General features: G+C 41.4%; 2 protein-coding genes across 4 annotated transcripts in view; one reads left to right on the forward strand and one right to left on the reverse strand.

The window, feature by feature from the left end:
* NLN (neurolysin) overlaps positions 1-18,663 on the reverse strand; it is a 100,626-nt gene extending 81,963 nt beyond the window's left edge. Inside the window, exon 1 of the mRNA XM_061393402.1 lies at positions 18,466-18,663. Coding sequence (XP_061249386.1) covers positions 18,466-18,506 — 41 coding nt within the window. The 5' untranslated portion in view covers positions 18,507-18,663. The remainder of the gene's footprint in view (positions 1-18,465) is intronic.
* A 70-nt stretch (positions 18,664-18,733) lies between these two features.
* SGTB (small glutamine rich tetratricopeptide repeat co-chaperone beta) overlaps positions 18,734-19,051 on the forward strand; it is a 47,134-nt gene continuing 46,816 nt past the window's right edge. For 2 of the 3 annotated variants that reach the window (XM_061393422.1, XM_061393421.1), the window contains exon 1: positions 18,735-18,955. The gene's annotated coding sequence lies outside the window, so the exon portion shown is untranslated. Of the gene's footprint in view, positions 18,956-19,051 lie in introns of all 3 variants that reach the window. The other variant, XM_061393424.1, reaches the window with a different exon arrangement.

Below are 19,051 nucleotides of genomic sequence, written 5' to 3' on the forward strand. Positions count from 1 at the left end.
TAAGATCTTTTTTTATTTTTTATTAAAGTATAGTTGATTTGCAATTATGTGTTAGTTTCTGGTATATAGTAACATTATTCAGTTGCATATATATTCTTTTTCATTATGGTGTATTACAGAATATTGAAGATATTAATAGTTCCCTGTGCTATACAACAGGATCTTGTTGGTTATCCATTCTACATAAGAGCTTGCATCTGCTGACCCCACACTCCCATTCCTTCCCTCTCCCAAGCCCCTCCCTCTTGGCAATCACAAGTGTGTTCTCCATGTCTGCGAGTGTGTCTCTGTTTTGTTCATTTGTGTCATATTCTAGATTTCACATATAAGTGATACCATTGGGATTTGTCTCTTTCTGACTGACTTCACTTAGTATGAAGGTTGGACCTTCATCCATGTAGCTGCATATGGCATTATTTCATTCTTTTTATGGCTGAGTAATGTTCCACCGTATATATGTAACACATCTTTTTTTAAATCCGTTCATCTGTTGATGGACATTTATAGATGAGTGGATAAAAAAAGATGTGTACATACACAAAAAGATGTGTATATACAATGGATTATCACTCAGGTTGTTTCCATGTCTTGGTTATTGTAAACAGTGCTGCTATGAGCACAAGTGTGCATGTGTAAGACCTATATTTTAGCTAGGTACTCTATCAGCTGTGGGAACTGTGAAAGGTCCATTTTAGGAGGCAAAGGACAACCAGTTAGGAGGTGTCAATCCAGATAAACAACTAAGTTAAAGTGGTAGTAGCAGTAGAGAAGGGAACAGTGGGTTCAGGAAATATCCAAGAGGTAAACCTGGCAGGACTTTGTGAAAGACAGGATGTCACAGTTCCTAGTTTAGGTGGGTTTGGTGGGGACAGTAGCAAACGAACATAGCAAATGTATCCTTGAAAGCAGAAAATACAAGGTCAGGTTTGGGGAAACATTACTAGGTAAGCTTCAGAAATGTTGATTCTTAAGGGCCTATGAGATACGCCAGGGTGTTAAACCGTGGTGATCTGGCAATTGGAAATATGAACCTAAAGCAAGGAGAGGGGTTCAGGTGGGAGACACAGCTACAGATGTCTTCAGATGTACAAATCTTCGAATGGACTGGGACCTCTCAGGACACTATGTAGATAAGAACACTGGGGAAGTCTGGAAAATGTAGGGTAAGGATAAGTGCATACCTAGTGGGTTGAGGGAATGTTTCAGATGGAAGTGTGTGTGGGAGAGACTCCAGCATGTATGTCTGCTCAAGGAAAGGTGTCCGAAAAGAGATTTACAGCAGAGAAAAACTAGAGTTTGAGAGGCAAGTGTCAGGAAAATAAAGCTTGAAAGAAATTTGAAGAATGTTCATAACAGAATAAAATTAGGAATTTGTTTCTCTCCAAATCAAGAAAGAATGTGTGGCCAACGGTGTGAATATTACATGGAGACTGAGCAAGGCAGGACTGAAAAGTCTGCACTGCACTTGGCAACTAACACCCCAGACCTAGAGTGTCATCTGATTAGCAGTTCCTTCCTCTCTTGTTCTTCGGCAGCCACATCAAGCGGCTGATTCACACTGAAACTGAAAAACAAGTCAAGGTTCTAAGTTTTTCCCATGGGCTGCTCTTACATCATCCTGCTCTCATACAGGTGATGTGTTTAGCTTACATATAAGATTTCATCTTGGGATACTATTAAGATTCTCCTCTTTAGAATGGTGTCCCCGGGAGTGGAGATCCTCAGGAATTCTAAGTTTTCACTACTAAGGTTTCACTGGTAGGTCTTTATATCCTGTTCCCAGTCACTGATAAAGCATTTGTAACTTTCAATATCCATGAATATACACAGCCCTTGAATTACAATGGCTAGATTTAAGATTTTTTGACTTATGATGGTGTGAAAAGCATTCCATAGAAACCATTCTTCAAACTCTGAATATTTACCTTTTCTCAGGCTAGCGCTACACGGATGATACTCTGTCATGGAGCTGGGCAGTAGGCTGCAGCCTCCAGTCAGCCATGTGATCATAAGTGTAAACAACCAGTACACTTACAATCATTCTATACCCACACATTTCTGTTTCTCACCTTCAGTATTCAGTAAATTACACGAGACATTCAACACTTGATTATAAAATAGGCTTGTGCTAATGTAAGTGCTCTGAGAATGTTTAAGGTAGGCTAGGATGACGTGACGATGTTTGGTAGATTAGGTGTATTAAAAGGATTCTGACTTTTCAACTTACTATGCATTCATCACGACGTGACCCTGCCATGAGATGAAGAAGATCATAGTCAGTTCTTAATTATCCAGGTCCTTAGAACTACTTTTTTCTACCTTGAATGGCAGGGAGAAAATTATAAGTTACTATGTACCCATGGTATCAACCACTGTGCCAGATGCTCTCATCTACATTAGTTCCTGCACGCCTTACAAAAATTATGAGAGGTAGTAAATGTTATCTTTATTTTAGGACTGAAGAAACTGAGGCTTTGTGAGATTATTTAAGCATCTAAAACCAGGTCAGCCTCCAAAGTCATGCTGTTTGCACATTCTCTTTTCTCTCTTTTTTTTTTTTTTGAGGGGTGTAAATCTCTATACACTGAACTTTGTTCTTTTTCCAGCTTTACTGAGCTATAATTCCCATATAACACAGTATAAGTTTAAGGTGTAGCAACATTCTTTTTCTTGGAGTCATTTCATTAGTTTTTAGCATGTTTGCCTTGGATACTCAACTTACTTCCATGTGCCTGTTCCTAAATTCTGGCAGATAGTCTTAGGGGAAGGGAACTCCCTCTCCCGGGCTCCCTATGTCCAGGTCCTACCTTCAAGGACCAATTATGACTTTGCCACTTTCTTTTATCCTGAAAGAAATCTCTCCTTCCAATGAACTCCCATATCAACTTCTCTATTACTCTCCAGGGCACTTATCACCCTCTATCTTGGATTCTAATTATTTATGTATGTGCCTTATCACCCTTACTAGCCTGTATTGCCTTGGCCTTTTCAGTTCAGTTTGGTTCAGTCACTCAGCTGTGTCTGACTCTTTGCCACCCCATGGACTGCAGCATGCCAGGCCTCCAGGTCCATCACGAACTCCTGGAGTTTACTCAAGCTCATGTCCATTGAGTCGATGATGACATCCAGCCATCTCATCCTCTGTCGTCCCCTTCTCCTCCCACCTTCAGTCTTTCCCAGAATCAGGGTCTTTTCAAATAAGTCAGTTCTTCAAATCAGGTGGCAAAATTATTGGAGTTTCAGCTTCAGCATCAGTCCTTCCAATGAATATTCAGGACTGATCTCCTTTAGGATGGACTGGTTGGATCTCCTTGCAGTCCAAGGGACTCTCAAGAGTCTTCTCCAACACCGCAGCTCAAAAGTATCAATTCTTTGGCGCTCAGCTTTCTTTATGGTCCAACTCTCAAATCCACACATGACCACTGGAAAAACCATAGCTTTGACTATACAGACCTTTGTTGGCAAAGTAATGTCTCTGCTTTTTAATATGCTGTCTAGGTTGATCATAACTTGGCCTTTTAAGAAAGATCAGAATAAGAAATAGCCCATAAAAATCTACTTATACACATATATAATACATATACTATGTAAGTATTCACTGCATTTACACAATTTCCCCTATATCATGCACATTTCACCACATGAAAATTGTATCTCACAAACAGTACCAGGAAAAACTCTGTTCCTGATCATTTTTAATGATATGTTTGTTTTCCCTTTGTCTTTATTGCCAGAAAGCTCACATTACAATTCTGAACCCAGTTAGAAGAACTAGACTGATCCTAATGTTTAATTTTTTTTTGCCTAGTATTCTTTTCCCTTTATTAATCTTAAGGTGTATTTTTTAGGCAAGCGATCATGAATTAAATATGATAAAGAGAGGGGTACATAGTAAATTTCAACAAGCAAATACAATCTAAGTCCATTGCAAATAGAACCTAAGTTTGTTACATCTACATTCCTCGTGGTATGTAGCACAGTTCAGTTCAGTTGCTCAGTCGTGTCCGACTCTTTGCGACCCCATGAATCGCAGCATGCCAGGCCTCCCTGTCCCTCACCAACTCCCAGAGTTCACCCAGACTCACATCCATCGAGTCAGTGATGCCATCCAGCCATCTCATCCTCTGTCGTTCCCTTTTCCTCCTGCCCCCAATCCCTCCCAGCATCAGAGTCTTTTCCAATGAGTCAACTCTTCACATGAGGTGGCCAAAATACTGGAGTTTCAGCTTTAGCATCATTCCTTCCAAAGAAATCCCAGGGCTGATCTCCTTCAGAATGGACTGGTTGGATCTCCTTGCAGTCCAAAGGACTCTCAAGAGTCTTCTCCAACATCACAGTTCAAAAGCATCAATTCTTCAGCGCTCAGCCTTCTTCACAGTCCAACTCTCACATCCATACATGACCACAGGAAAAACCATAGCCTTGACTAGACGAACCTTTGTTGGCAAGGTAATGTCTCTGCTTTTGAATATGCTATCTAAGTTGGTCATAACTTTTCTTCCAAGGAGTAAGCATCTTTTAATTTCATGGTTGCAGTCACCATCTGCAGTGATTGTGGAGCCCAAAAAAAGGAAGTCTGACACTGTTTCCACTGTTTCCCCATCTATTTCCCATGAAGTGATGGGATCGGATGCCATGATCTTCGTTTTCTGAATGTTGAGCTTTAAGCCAACTATTTCACTCTCCACTTTCACTTTCATCAAGAGGCTTCTGAGTTCCTCTTCACTTTCTGCCATAAGGGTGGTGTCATCTGCATATCTGAGGTTATTGATATTTCTCCCAGCAATCTTTTTTTTTTTTTTTTCCTGGCTGAACCAGTTTTTTTTTTTTTTTTAACTTTACAATATTGTATTAGTTTTGCCAAATATCGAAATGAATCCGCCACAGGTATACCCGCGTTCCCCATCCTGAACCCACCTCTCTCCTCCCTCCCCTACCCTCCCTCTGGGTCGTCCCAGTGCACCAGCCCCAAGCATCCATGCATCGAACCTGGACTGGCGACTTATTTCATACATGATATTATACATGTTTCAATGCTATTCTCCCAAATCTCCCCACCCTCTCCCTCTCCCACAGAGTCCATAAGACTGATCTATACATCGGTGTCTCTTTTGCTGTCTTGTACACAGGGTTATTGTTACCATCTTTCTAAATTCCATATATATGTGTTAGTATACTGTATTGGTGTTTTTCTTTCTGGCTTACTTCACTCTGTATAATAGGTTCCAGTTTCATCCATCTCATTAGAACTGATTCAAATGTATTCTTTTTAATGGCTGAGTAATACTCCATTGTGTATATGTACCATAGCTTTCTTATCCATTCATCTGCTGATGGGCATCTAGGCTGCTTCCATGTCCCGGCTATTATAAACAGTGCTGCGATGAACATTGGGGTACACGTGTCTCTTTCCCTTCTGGTTTCCTCAGTGTGTATGCCCAGCAGTGGGATTGCTGGATCATAAGGCAGTTCTATTTCCAGTTTTTTAAGGAATCTCCACACTGTTCTCCATAGTGGCTGTACTAGTTTGCATTCCCACCAACAGTGTAAGAGAGTTCCCTTTTCTCCACACTCTCTCCAGCATTTATTGCTTGTAGACTTTTGGATCGCAGCCATTCTGACTGGCGTGAAATGGTACCTCATAGTGGTTTTGATTTGCATTTCTCTGACAATGAGTGATGTTGAGCATCTTTTCATGCGTTTGTTAGCCATCTGTATGTCTTCTTTGGAGAAATGTCTATTTAGTTCTTTGGCCCATTTTTTTGATTGGGTCATTTATTTTTCTGGAATTGAGCTGTAGGAGTTGCTTGTATATTTTTGAGATTAGTTGTTTGTCCGTTGCTTCATTTGCTATTATTTTTTCCCATTCTGAAGGCTGCCTTTTCACCTTGCTAATAGTTTCCTTTGTTGTACAGAAGCTTTTAAGTTTAATTAGGTCCCATTTGTTTATTTTTGCTTTTATTTCCAATATTCTGGGAGGTGGGTCTTAGAGGATCCTGCTGTGATGTATGTCGGAGAGTGTTTTGCCTATGTTCTCCTCTAGGAGTTTTATAGTTTCTGGTCTTACGTTGAGATCTTTAATCCATTTTGAGTTTATTTCTCCCAGCAATCTTGATTCCAGCTTGTGCTTCTTCCAGTCCAGCGTTTCTCATGACGTACTCTGCATATAAGTTAAATAAGCGGGGTGAAATATACAGCCTTGACGTACTCCTTTTCCTATTTGGAACCAGTCTGTTTTTCCATGTCCAGTTCTAACTGTTGCTTCCTGACCTGCATACAGATTTCTCAAGAGGCAGGTCAGGTGGTCTGGTATTCCCATCTCTTTCAGAATTTCCCACAGTTGATTGTGATCCACACAGTCAAAGGCTTTGGCATAGTCAATAAAGCAGAAATAGATGTGTTTCTGGAACTCTCTTGCTTTTTCCATGATCCAGTGGATGTTGGCAATTTGATCTCTGGTTCCTCTGCCTTTTCTAAAACCAGCTTGAACATCAGGAAGTTCACGGTTCACATATTGCTGAAGCCTGGCTTGGAGAATTTTGAGCATTACTTTACTAGCGTGTGAGATGAGTGCAATTGTGTGGTAGTTTGAGCATTCTTTGGCATTGCCTTTCTTTGGGACTGGAATGAAAACTGACCTTTTCCAGTCCTAAGGCCACTGCGGAGTTTTCCAGATTTGCTGGCATATTGACTGCAGCACTTTCACAGCATCATCTTTCAGGATTTGGAATAGCTCAAATGGAATTCCATCACCTCCACTAGCTTAGTTTGTAGTGATGCTGTCTAAAGCCCACTTGACTTCACATTCCAGGATGTCTGGCTCTAGGTCAGTGATCACACCATCGTGATTATCTGGGTCGTGAAGATCTTTTTTGTACAGTTCTTCTGTGTATTCTTGCCAGCTCTTCTTAATATCTTCTGCTTCTGTTAGGTCCATACCATTTCTGTCCTTTATTGAGCCCATCTTTGCATGAAATGTTCCCTTGGTATCTCTAATTTTCTTGAAGAGATCTCTAGTCTTTTCCATTCTGTTGTTTTCCTCTATTTTCTTTCCATTGATTGCTGAGGAAGCCTTTCTTATGTCTCCTTGCTATTCTTTGGAACTCTGCATTCAGATGCTTATGGCATATAGTAACTGCATTCAGTTAATATTTGTGGCAAGAGGGAATGAAGTTTTAAAGTTATATATAGGTTTCAATCGACCACATTCTACTATGTGTCTCTTCTGTAACTTTATAATTTTTCAATGTCATTAAAAACATTTTTGATGAGCTGCTAAACCCCTTACTGAGTAGCCTTGGGTCGTTTTTGCTGTTCCAAGAAGGTCTGTTCTGTTCTTACTTCCCTTCGGCTACGTCTGTGCAGTTATGGGAGTACAGCATTGGGTGCACAGGGTCTAGACCAGTAGAGCAGGAACGAGATGGGTTTCGGGATATGAATCCACATCATGTCTTCTCTGCATTCTTCTGGGTACTTCTTCCACCAGCTAGGGCAAGCTGCATGTTATTACCTACTTGGTCTGAACAACAAGTAAGTATTTTGGCTTTTCTCAGGATTATGCTCTGCTTACTGTCATGAGTTTCCCCAGGCCCAAGCAGCTCCCAGGTCATACAAGCCCAGAGAGTCTGGCTTCCCTGCACTGGGCCAGTCCAGACCCACATAGGAGAAGTTCACTTTCTGTTCCTTCTCAGGTAGGTTGCTTCTGATCCAGTACTTCAGAGCCTGGCTCTGTCTTCAACTTCTTCCACATCCAGGTTGACATATGTAGAATAAGCTTTGCTATTAATGTATTAATGTATATTAACATATATTGTGTGCTCAGTCACTCAGCGGTGTCTGATTCTTTGTGACCCTATGAACTATAGCCCACCAGGCTCCTCCATTCATGGGATTTTCCAGGAAAGAATACTGGAGTGGGTTGCCATTTCTTCCTCCAGGGGATCTTCCTAGCCCAGGGACCAAACCTGTTTCTCCCGCATCTCCTGTACTGGCAGGCAGATTCTCTACCATTAAGCCACCTGGGAAGCCCATATTAATATATATGCTGCTGCTGCTAAGTCACTTCAGTCGTGTCCGACTCCGTGTGATCCCATACACCGTAGCCCACCAGGCTCCCCCGTCCTTGGGATTCTCTAGGCAAGAACACTGGAGTGGGCTGCCATTTCCTTCTCCAATATTTATTCCTTAATTAGACTATTACTGTACAGATCCACCAACTGGGTTTGTAAGGCACCAAGTCACTATTTGAATGTCCCCTGTGGTGACAAGGGAATATGACAAAGATCATCTCTTTTAATGTGTAGCTTCTTTTCTGCCTCATAGTCAACTGGTATACACTCAACATTCCTATGAGTCTGTTGGTCAGGTTAGCTTCCTGCTGCATATTACTCTACACTGTAATTTTTTATTACATAACTAGATAATAGAAATTTCCTCTGGAAACTTTTTTTTTTTTTTTGCATAAGGAAATTCACAATGAGCTATTTCATAAAGAGTTTGAAATATTTACTTTCTAGTGGAAGTTATAACTGTCATTGTCCATATAAAGATGCCAAATCTAGGCCTATATTTCTTAGGTATCAGGAATGAATGCTGAATTTTAAGTCATTATCACTGATGACATATTTTCATCCATCCATTCACTAAATATATTTTTTTAAGCAACTACTCTGGGAACACCATGAATTCTCTGGCTAAAACACTGAGTAGAAGCCAGGAGAGCTAAGTCATGGTCAAACTGTATAGGGCTTTATAAACCATATGAATGAGGTTTGATTTTATCTTAAGATTCATGGCAATCAAAAGAAGAATTTTAAGAGTGTGATGCACCACATTCACATTTCATAAAGATCTTGGTTTACTTATATACTTACTTATATACATAAGGAAAGTATATAAGTAGGAAGCAAAAACTGTGGCTAAGACTGACGATGAAGATTTGGATTATAGTGGTGACACCTCAAATAAAGAAGAGAAAGAATTTGAAGACTTGGGAGTTCATAGGAAAGTTAGAGGAAAAAAGGCGAGAAACAAGTCTTTTGACTTGGGTAACTGGTGACAGTCATTGAGACAGAGGATCCTCCAAAGGGAGGATTTATAGGAATGTTGTAAATATAGTTTAGGATAAGGTGGCATTGAGATTAAATAATAACATAACAGATACTCAATAAATATTTGTAAAATGAAAAAATGACTGTATATGAGACCTCCAAAAGAGCTGTCCAATTTGTAGTTGGAATCTAATATCATTCATCTTCTCTTTTACTTAAATAGTTAAGAGTTACTTTATGTTGCGCCTTGGCAGAAAATTCCTATTAGAATCTGAATGCTGTATAAATGTATAATTTTCAGTGTTAGAATGTAAGATCTGACAATGGAGCTTTATAGTATTTATGTCATCCATTGCGACAAGCAGGTGTTACCTGGAGGCTATGATTATTTCAGTCCCCATAGCTCTGCCTACAATGTGAGGCAGAAAAAGAATTTTCTCTTGGTCTTCATGACAAATAAGATTAGATATCAAAGATACCAGCTACATGTAGAAAGAAATATGAGACTATCCTTTTGAATGCTAAGCAGGAGGTATAGAAAATCTCAGAGTAGGTGGAAAAGGACAGGGCCTTTGAAAGTAAGCTATGGTAAATCTGAAACTCATATTTAGTGAGCTGGCCTTTCTCTTATACTTACTATAGTTTCTGTGTTGATTTCCTTTTTGGTCTACTTAATAATTAGAAAAAAGTCTTTCCCAAAAAAAATGTCAGTCTTCATGACAGAGAAAGGGTTTAACTGTGAAAAATAAAACATAAGAGTACTATAAGAAATGTAGGTGACCTAAAAAACTTACAGTCTTGGAGTAGGACAGGGCTTTCTAGGCATGAGACCAAGGCAGAAGTCATAAAGGAAAAAAGACTGATATGTCTTATTACAGTAAAAATGTAAACTTCTATAGGGCAAAAAAGCAAAAAGCAATAACAATCCACCCCAAAATTCAAAGACAAAAAAACTGCGACATCTAGAAGGGCTCTTACAAATTAATAATCTCAATTTAAAACCCCCAAAATACAACTAGGCAACTTACAAATATAAAAATAATATTTAATATTTATTGAGCTTTTGTGTGCCAATGTGGTAGACTAATTGCTAAAATGGCCCCATCCCTCTACATATTTATGCCTTCCTATAATTTGAATCTGCTATTCCCTCCCATTAAAAGTCAGGATCTGTTTTCCCATTTCTTGAATCTGAGATGGCCTCATGACTTTCTTTGGCCAGTCCAGTAACTGTGGCAGCTGACAGAATTCCAGTTCTAAGCCTAGGCCTCAGGAGGTCTTCAAAGCCTTTGACTGTATGGATCACAATAAACTGTGGAAAATTATGAAAGAGACAGGAATACCAGACCACCCAACCTGCCTCTTGAGAAATCTGTATGCAAGTCAGGAAGCAATAGTTAGAACTGGACATGGAACAACAGACCGGTTCCAAATAGGAAAAGGAGTACGTCAAGGCTGTATATTGTCACCCTGCTTATTACATGTGGAGTACATCATGAGAAACACTGGGCTGGAGGAAGCACAAGCTGGAATCAAGATTGCTGGGAGAAATATCAATAATCTCAGATATGCAGATGACACTACCCTTTATGGCAGAAAGTGAAGAAGAACTAAAGAGCCTCTTGATGAAAGTAAAAGAGGAGAGTGAAAAAGTTGGCTTAAAGCTCAAAATCCAGAAAACGAAGATCATGGCATCCGGTCCCATCACTTCATGGCAAATACATGGGGAAACAGTGGAAACAGTGTCAGACTTCCTTTTTTTGGGCTCCAAAATCACTGCAGATGGTGACTGCAGCCATGAAATTAAAAGACGCTCACTCCTTGGAAGGAAAGCTATGACCAACCTAGACAGCACATTAAAAAGCAGAGACATTACTTTGTCAATAAAGGTCCGTTTAGTCAAGGCTATGGTTTTTCCTGTGGTCATGTATGGATGTGAGAGTTGGACTGTGAAGAAAGCTGAGCACTGAAGAATTGATGCTTTTGAACTGTGGTGTTGGAGAAGACTTTTGAGAGTCCCTTGGACTGCAAGGAGATCCAACCAGTCCATCCTAAAGGAGATCAGTCCTGGGTGTTCATTGGAAGGACTGATGTTGAAGCTGAAACTCCAATACTTTGGCCACCTGATACGAAGATCTGACTCATTGGAAAGGACCCTGATGCTGGGAAAGATTGAGGGCAGGAGGAGACGGGGAGGACAGAGGTTAAGATGGTTGGATGGCATCACCGACTCGATGGACATGGGTTTGGATGGACTCCGGGAATTGGCGATGGACACGGAGGCCTGGTGTGCTGCGGTTCATGCGGTCGCAAAGAGTCAGACACAACTGAGTGACTGAACTGAACTGGTGCTCATGGAAGCCTACCCTGACATGACAGCAAGCCAGTTAGCCTCCTGGAGGATGAGAGATAATGTGGCAGAGAGCCAAGTGGCCTCAGCTTTGGCCACCCTAGATCCCCAAACATGTTAGAGAGCTCGGCCAAGATCAGCAGAACTGCCTACACAACCCATGGCTGACTCGAGGTGCAGAATGAGCCCAGTCAGGGCCAGAAAAACTGCCCAACAAACATATAGATTTGTCAGAAAAGGAAAGATTTATCCTTGTACTCCACTGAGATTTAATTTGTTATATGCATTATTGGGGCCATAGTAATGGATTTAGCCGGACAATGCTCAAAGCGCTCTACATGTATTATCTCTCAATCTAAAAAGGTGATGTGAGTTAACAGAAAATAGATGCATATTGTTCTCTGGCCCTGGTTCCTGACACAGAGCTCCTAAAACACTTGTAAATCCCTAAGCTGCTAAGAGCTTCTTTTGTTCTAATATTCCATCTCTGACCCTGGTTCCTGATACAAGGCTCCTGAAGCCCTGGAGTCTTTTGTTCTGATGAGGGGACTCTGGGTGGGCTCTGGGATGAGCCTTGGTCACTAGAAAGACCAAGCCATGATTTAAAGCTTGGAATTTTCAGCTCCAGCCCCCATTCTCTTGAGAAGGGAGAAGGAGTGAAAAATGGAGTTAGTGATTGATCAGCCTACCTGAAGAAGATGCCGTAAAACCCCTTCGGAGAGCTTCCACAAGTGAACACACTCACACCCGGAGGGGAACACACCCAAACTCCAAAGGGATGGAACCTCTTGTGCTTGGGAGACCTTGCTCTATGCATCTCCTTCTCTAGTTGCTCATCTGTATCCTGAAAATATCCTTTCATAAAGTGGTAAATGTGTTTTCCTGAATTCTGTGAAATGCTATAGCGAATTAATAAACCCCAAGGAGAAGGTTGCGGGAACCTCAGATTTACAGCCCATGGGTCAGAAGAAGAGGTGACAAATGGACGTGCAGCTACCTTCTGAGGAGGGTGGGAGCAGTCTTGTGGGACTGAGAACTTGAGCTGTGGAATCTGATGCCATCTCCAGGTAGAAAGGGGCAGAACTGAGTTAAATTACTGGATACCTAGTTGGTATAAGAGAATTGCTTGTTGTGGGAAAACACCTCCACACACATCGTGACCAGAAATGTTGGGAGTGAACTGTTCTGTGTGAGTAGTAAAGGAGACTCTCAGCAGAAGGGAGAACTAGGTCTTCTAGTCCAGGTGAGGACAATTTCCCCCTCTTGTCTCATCCCCCACCCTCCTATCTGAAATGTATTCCATTCTAGTCACAATGGCCTCCTTACTTTTCAAACATAATATTTGAGACACAAAATCACCTTCTCAGTGAGCCCTTTTCAGTCATCTCTGTAATTTTGGGGTGCCCTGTTTCTGGCTTTACTCTTGCTCTTTAAAAAAAAAATTTATTTATTTATTTATTTATTCATTCATTCATTGTTGCACATCGGCTTTCTCTGGTCGTGGCCAGCGAGGGCTACCCTTTGTTGCAGTGTGCAGGCTTCTCATTGCAGTGGCTTCTGGCTTCTCTTGTGGAGCACAGGCTCTAGAGCATGGGCTCAGCAGTTGTGGCACACGGGCTTAGTTGCTCCATGGCACGAGGGCTCTTTCCGGACCAGGGATTGAACCCATGTCCCCTGCATTGGCAGGCAGACTCCCAAGCACTGGACCACCGGGGAAGTCCCTACTCTTGTTCTTGGCACAATTCCCCATCTTACACACTCTGTATTTTCCTTAGTAATCTCTTCTGCAAAGGTAAGCTCCATGAACACAAGGTATTTTGTGTTCATTGTTGTATCCTTAGACTGGAATCCTATCTGGCACACATTAGATGCTCAGTAAATATGTGGTGAGTGAAGAAACCAGCCAATCAATTCCCAATTAAGAGATGAGGAAATAAACACAGAGAAGTTAAGCAACTTTGCCTGAGATCACAGTGCTAGTGAGTGGCAGAGCCAGCATACAAATTGAAGCAAACTGGCTCCAGATTACTATAGCCTGTATAATCTAGTCTAGAATGCCTGGCCATAGGCATTTCTAATGCAGAGGCTTATAGATATATTGTACAATATGTACTCAATAAACACCAATTTCTTTGGTTCTTCAGATTTTAATCTAGGTGCTTCTCCCTATGGAAGCTCTGTGTGTTGTGCATTAGTTGCTCAGTCATGTCCGACTCTCTGCAACCCCATGGACTGCCAGGCTCCTCTGTCCATGAGATTCTCCAGGCAGGAATACTGGAGTGGGTTGCCATTTCCTTCTCCAGGAAGTTCTGTGCTTTGTCTTAACCAAAGAGGTGACCGAACAAAAACAACAAAGATCAAAATAAATCTTCCAACTTTTAAAAATCCATTTCTATAAATAATCTCAGTCTAGCCTTTCGTAATTGTTAACTACTAACCTTTCCTTTTATTAGTCAATTTTTCTTTTTCTAGCACCATTGCTCTAAAAATTTGCTGCTAAGTTGCTTTAGTCATGTCTGACTCTGTGCGACCCCATAGACAGCAGCCCACGAGGCTCCCCCGTCCCTGGGATTCTCCAGGCAAGAACACTGGAGTGGGTTGCCATTTCCTTCTCTAAAAATTTGGGGCATATATATACTGGATTTGGGGGGAGAACCTCAATTTTATTTAATTATAGTCAGATACATAAATATTGTTTAAGTTATGGATGGCTGTAATTTAATTTGTTTGACTTTCTAAGATTTCCCATATGAATAAATTCTCACATCAGAAAGCAAACAACTTTTATAATGTTTCCACTTATCAAATTGGTAAGGATAAAAAATACTAAAATGCTCAGTTTTAGTAAAGGTGTAGGAAACAAACATTGCACATTCTGCTGATAAAAGCATACTTTGGTAGAAATATTTTGGAGGAGAATATGTAGCAAGCAACAAAAGCCTGAAGGATATGTATACCGTTTGATGTTCAAATTCCATCATTAAGAACTCTGGCTATGGAAATAATTAAGGACTTAAAAATTCGATAGCTAGAATGTTGATCTTAGCACTTTTACTCATAGTAGAAAGTTGGAAATAGTTGGTATGTCCAAAAAATAGGGTTTAGTGGATTACCAAACCTCCCACAAATGAACTACATTATAGGTATTTGTATTATGGAATGATGTTTATATTACAGAAAGATTATGGAGTAAGTATTATATAATCTCATATTTGTAAAAATATGTCTCTCTACAAAAAATATTTTAGAAGCTATTAATGACTTCTTCTGGATAGGTGAATTGTGTATATTTTCTTTTGCTTATCAATAGATGGTTAGGTTAGATAGCATCACCGACTCAACAGACCTGATTTAAGCAAACTCCAGGAGATGGTGAAGGACAGGGGAGCCTGGTATGCTACAAAGAGTCAGATATGACTTAGTGACTGAACAACAACTACTACAGGGAATATGTGTTGCTATCATAATTTTACAAATCAAGGTTCTTTAACGGAAAGATGAAATTAGCGCTGTCATAGCTATAATTTGGACTAAGCACTGTTGAATCATTTCTCTCATTTCTCTGACCATCCCAACCATCCCTTACTTTATAATATACATCAGATTTTGCGTGGCTCACATGCTCTGTCTGCAAACTGGCCTCCATGAGGGGAAATTCTCCTGGTTTAACTGCAATGACAACAAGAGCTGAAAGAAATCTTAGACATCATTTTACCTACTCCTTTTCATTTTACAAAATAAGAAATTCAAGAGAAATCTGAGAACTTGGGTGATTTAATTAAGGTCACAAGGTTAGATGAACAGCAACTACAATTCAATCTCCAGATTCCCAGTCTACTTATTCCCATGAAATTGGCTAAATACCCCAATCAATGATCCTGGCTGCCACGCTGGCTTCGGGAAGGGGGTCTATAGTAACTCTGCCTTCAGGAAAACCCAAAAGATATCATAAGCCAGTTACCTAGTTACTCATGTAACACTAAAATGAATTCCCAAGTGTCAGAGGGAACAGGAAGATGATCAGGAGTACACAGAGGGCCTTCCATGTGGTCAAGTACTTATTCTTTAAGGAAGATACAGGTTTTGAAACAGAGATTCTGTTACTAAGTCTTTCTTAAGAGCCTGGGGTTGATGACTACTGGATCATTATAGAGTACACTGATTAACTGCAATATAGAAGGTGATGGCACCCCACTCCAGTACTCTTGCCTGGCAAATCCCATGGGCGGAGGAGCCTGGTAGGCTGCAGGTCATGGGGTCACTAAGAGTCGGACACGACTGAAGCGACTTAGCAGCAGCAGCAGCATGCCCTTGAGTAACAAAAACGTTGATATATTCATGGTAGATTGCTAACTCCTAAAAAAGTAACAACTGTATGGTTTTTTATGTTTATTTCCTTCCACGCATAAACAAAGAACCTGGATAACATGTATCAGTAGTTCTCAAAATGTGTTCTGCATTCCTGGATGAGCATATGGGCAGTAGTTCTGGAGACCATTTTAAGAAGTACATGAGGTTGAAAGAATTTCATAAACATACTAAGACATTATCTACCTTTTTCACTTGGTTGACATCTGCACTGATGGTGAAAAGCAATGGTAGATAAAACTCTAGGCACCTTAGAACACTAGAAAGATATGTGTAACACAGTGAGCCACAATTTTCCAAATGATAAGTGTCTGATATTACAAAATCATGCATAGGTTAAAGATTCATTCAAATTGTAAGACAGACCCATGGATTTTAATGTAACAGTAAAAAAAGTACATTGATAGTTTCATGTTTCACATTGTAACCATCCTACCACTTGTCAAACTCTGATGTGATATCAAAGAATATCCATGATTATCTAAAAAAATCTATTAAAATACTTCTCTTTTTACAACTACATATGATGGGTGGGATTTTCTCAATTTTCTTAAACCAAAAAAACCAGTACAACAGAAAAAATGTGGAAGGAAGCAGATGTAAGAATCCAGCTATCTTCTATTAAGTCATACATTTGTTTTGCAAAAGTACAAAACAGTGCCACTCCTAGGATGGTTCTTTTTTTTTTTAAAAAGCAAAACAGAAAATAAGTGTTGATGAAGATGCGAAGAAACTAGAACTCTTATGCTTTGCCAAAGGAGTGTAAAATGGTATAGCTGCTGTGGAAAATAGTATGCTGGTTCCTCAAAAATTAAACATAAAATTACCATATGATTCAGTAATCCCCCTTCTAGGCACACATTCTGGAGAACTGAAAGTAGACACTGTACAGATGTGTGCACACCAACGATCACGGCAGCATTATTCCAAATAGCCGAAAAGTAGAAACAACCCAATGTCCATGGATGGACAACTGGACAAATAAAACGTGGTATATCCGTACTACAGAATGTATTCTGCCTTAAAAAAGGATATTCTGACACATGCTACAACATGGATGAAGGTTAAAGACACATTGCTGAGAGAAATAAGCCAGTCCCAGAAGAACACATATTCTAAGATTCCACTAGTATGAAGAACCTAAAATAGTCACATTCAAAGAGGGAGAGAGAATAGTGATTACCAGAGACTGGAAGAGGGGATAATGAAAAGTTATTGTTTAATCCCCATGCAGAGTTTCAGTTTGGAATAATAAAAAAGTTCTGGAGATGAACAGTGGCGATGGTTACATAACAATGTGAATGTACTCAATGCCCCTGAATTATGCACCTAAAGATGATTAAAATGGTAAATTTTATCTATATTTTACCACACACACACACACAAACCCAAGGGAAAAAATCCATAATGTCACCCTTCTCAGTGATTTTTTTAGGAACATTTTGGAAAATGGTCATTTTTCATTAAAAATCTTAGGCATGTAACAAATGTAATACTGTTTAAAAAGAAACAAATAAATACTTTTAAATCTCCCTGGTTTCATTTCTAATACAGTAAAGATGGAAAGATATAACCCATATAAACAGAAGTTCTTAGGTCCTCAGTAATTTTTGAGTGGTAAAGAGATCCTGAGACTAAAAAGTTTGAGAATTACTGTCTTACATGAAATTTATTCTTTCTTCTTACACCTGTATTACATTTCCTCATTTGCTGGTATAGCTTAATTTGACAGCTCTACCACCTACAGCCTGCAGACTAAAAGGACAGATTGAAATATGGCCAAAATAATCACATGAACTCTTTGTTTATTTTATGGTTCCCAATGCACCAAAACTATAAAGACTCATCAGCATGAGTGGCAACGTACAACAGAAAACTGTTAAAAAGCTTACATGCTGATTGCTACGTTCTAAAGTGGTTTTATAAGGATCTACCTTTTTCTGTTGGTTCTTCATTCGGATTTTCAGTTGAAAGCTAGATTTGGGAATGCGGGTGATAATCTCATTGTTTATGAAAACCACTCCATCCGTCGCAGCGGGGAAAAGAATTTCATTCTCTCACTCACCATCTTGCTACTAGTCTATTGCAGAGGGGTGTGGTTAGGCGCTAAGTAATCTATCCAAAACAGCGCTGAAGCTGCCCCAAACCGTGTCCAAGCAATCTTTTCCTCCATTTTGGGCCATGTCAAGTAGCCCCGGCAAGAAGCACAATGTGTTATACGGAAGAAGTAAATGAAAAGGAAATTAGAAAGCATGGACAGAAATAAGCAGCAAAATTATAGCGATTCCATTCTGCGTGGATGTTAAACGATCTGTGTGCCAACGATGCACACGAGGAGTAAATGAGAATTGTTATGAGTCTACAGCTGCCCTCACTTTTAACGACAGGTCTGCAGTTCCGGATGGGGGTCAAAGTCCAACGATTTTATTCCCATCATCTTTCTGCACTCCTTCGGGCCGGGCCTCTGACCAGTCTGACTGCTTGCAGTCGAGGCAGTCCCAAACAAAGGGAAAGGAAAGGTGGCCCCACGTTCCCGCGCCAGGTGTCCCTTGGGGTAGACCAAGAGGGCGGTGGGGAGGGAAGGTTCCAGGAGCGTCGTAGGGGTGCTGCTGGGAAAGGCTGGGCCCGGGGCGCCTGGCACTGACCAGGCAGAAGACCCCCGCCCACGGTCAAGGTTAGCCCGCGCACGGGAGGTACCTGTGGAGGCCTCGCACAGCCAAAAGACACTGGACGATCATGGGAGAGCCGGGAGGCGAAGGGCTGCGGGCGCGTTGTCCTCCGGTCTGGGGGTGAGGGTGGCCGGGCGCCGGGAAGCGGTGCAGTGGCCTAGCGCAGGAGGCAACCGTGGCTGCGGCTGCCAGCTGGGCCTGAACCCTCCCACGTGCGGCAGCCCCACGCTGGCGCCCAATTCAGCCCCGCCCCGGCCCCGCCCCGGCCCCGCCCCGGCTCCGCCCCATGCGTCTCGCACCGCCCCGGGGGCGGTTCTGGCGAGACGGCGGCCCGGAGCCAAGCGCAGCGAAAGGTGGGCTGAGGGGCAGCGGCGGTCTGGGAGCCGGGGAAGTTTGGGCCACCTCTGGCGGCGGTGCTGCGCTCCCGAGCCAGGCTGAAGCCCGGAGAACCAGGGGGCAGGCGGACACACTTACGGACGCCCTCGGGCCGCTGCCACCGTTTCGCATCCTCTTCCCTGGTAAGGGGCTTCTGTGTGGGAAGGGTGCGTCTCCCGCCGCCCCAGTCCGGGCCTGCACGGCTCACCCGCAGCAATCGCTGTTGAGGCTAAGGCGAG

Source organism: Bos javanicus, chromosome 20, assembly GCF_032452875.1.
Source record: "Bos javanicus breed banteng chromosome 20, ARS-OSU_banteng_1.0, whole genome shotgun sequence".
In the NCBI taxonomy this organism is placed as follows: domain Eukaryota; kingdom Metazoa; phylum Chordata; class Mammalia; order Artiodactyla; family Bovidae; genus Bos; species Bos javanicus.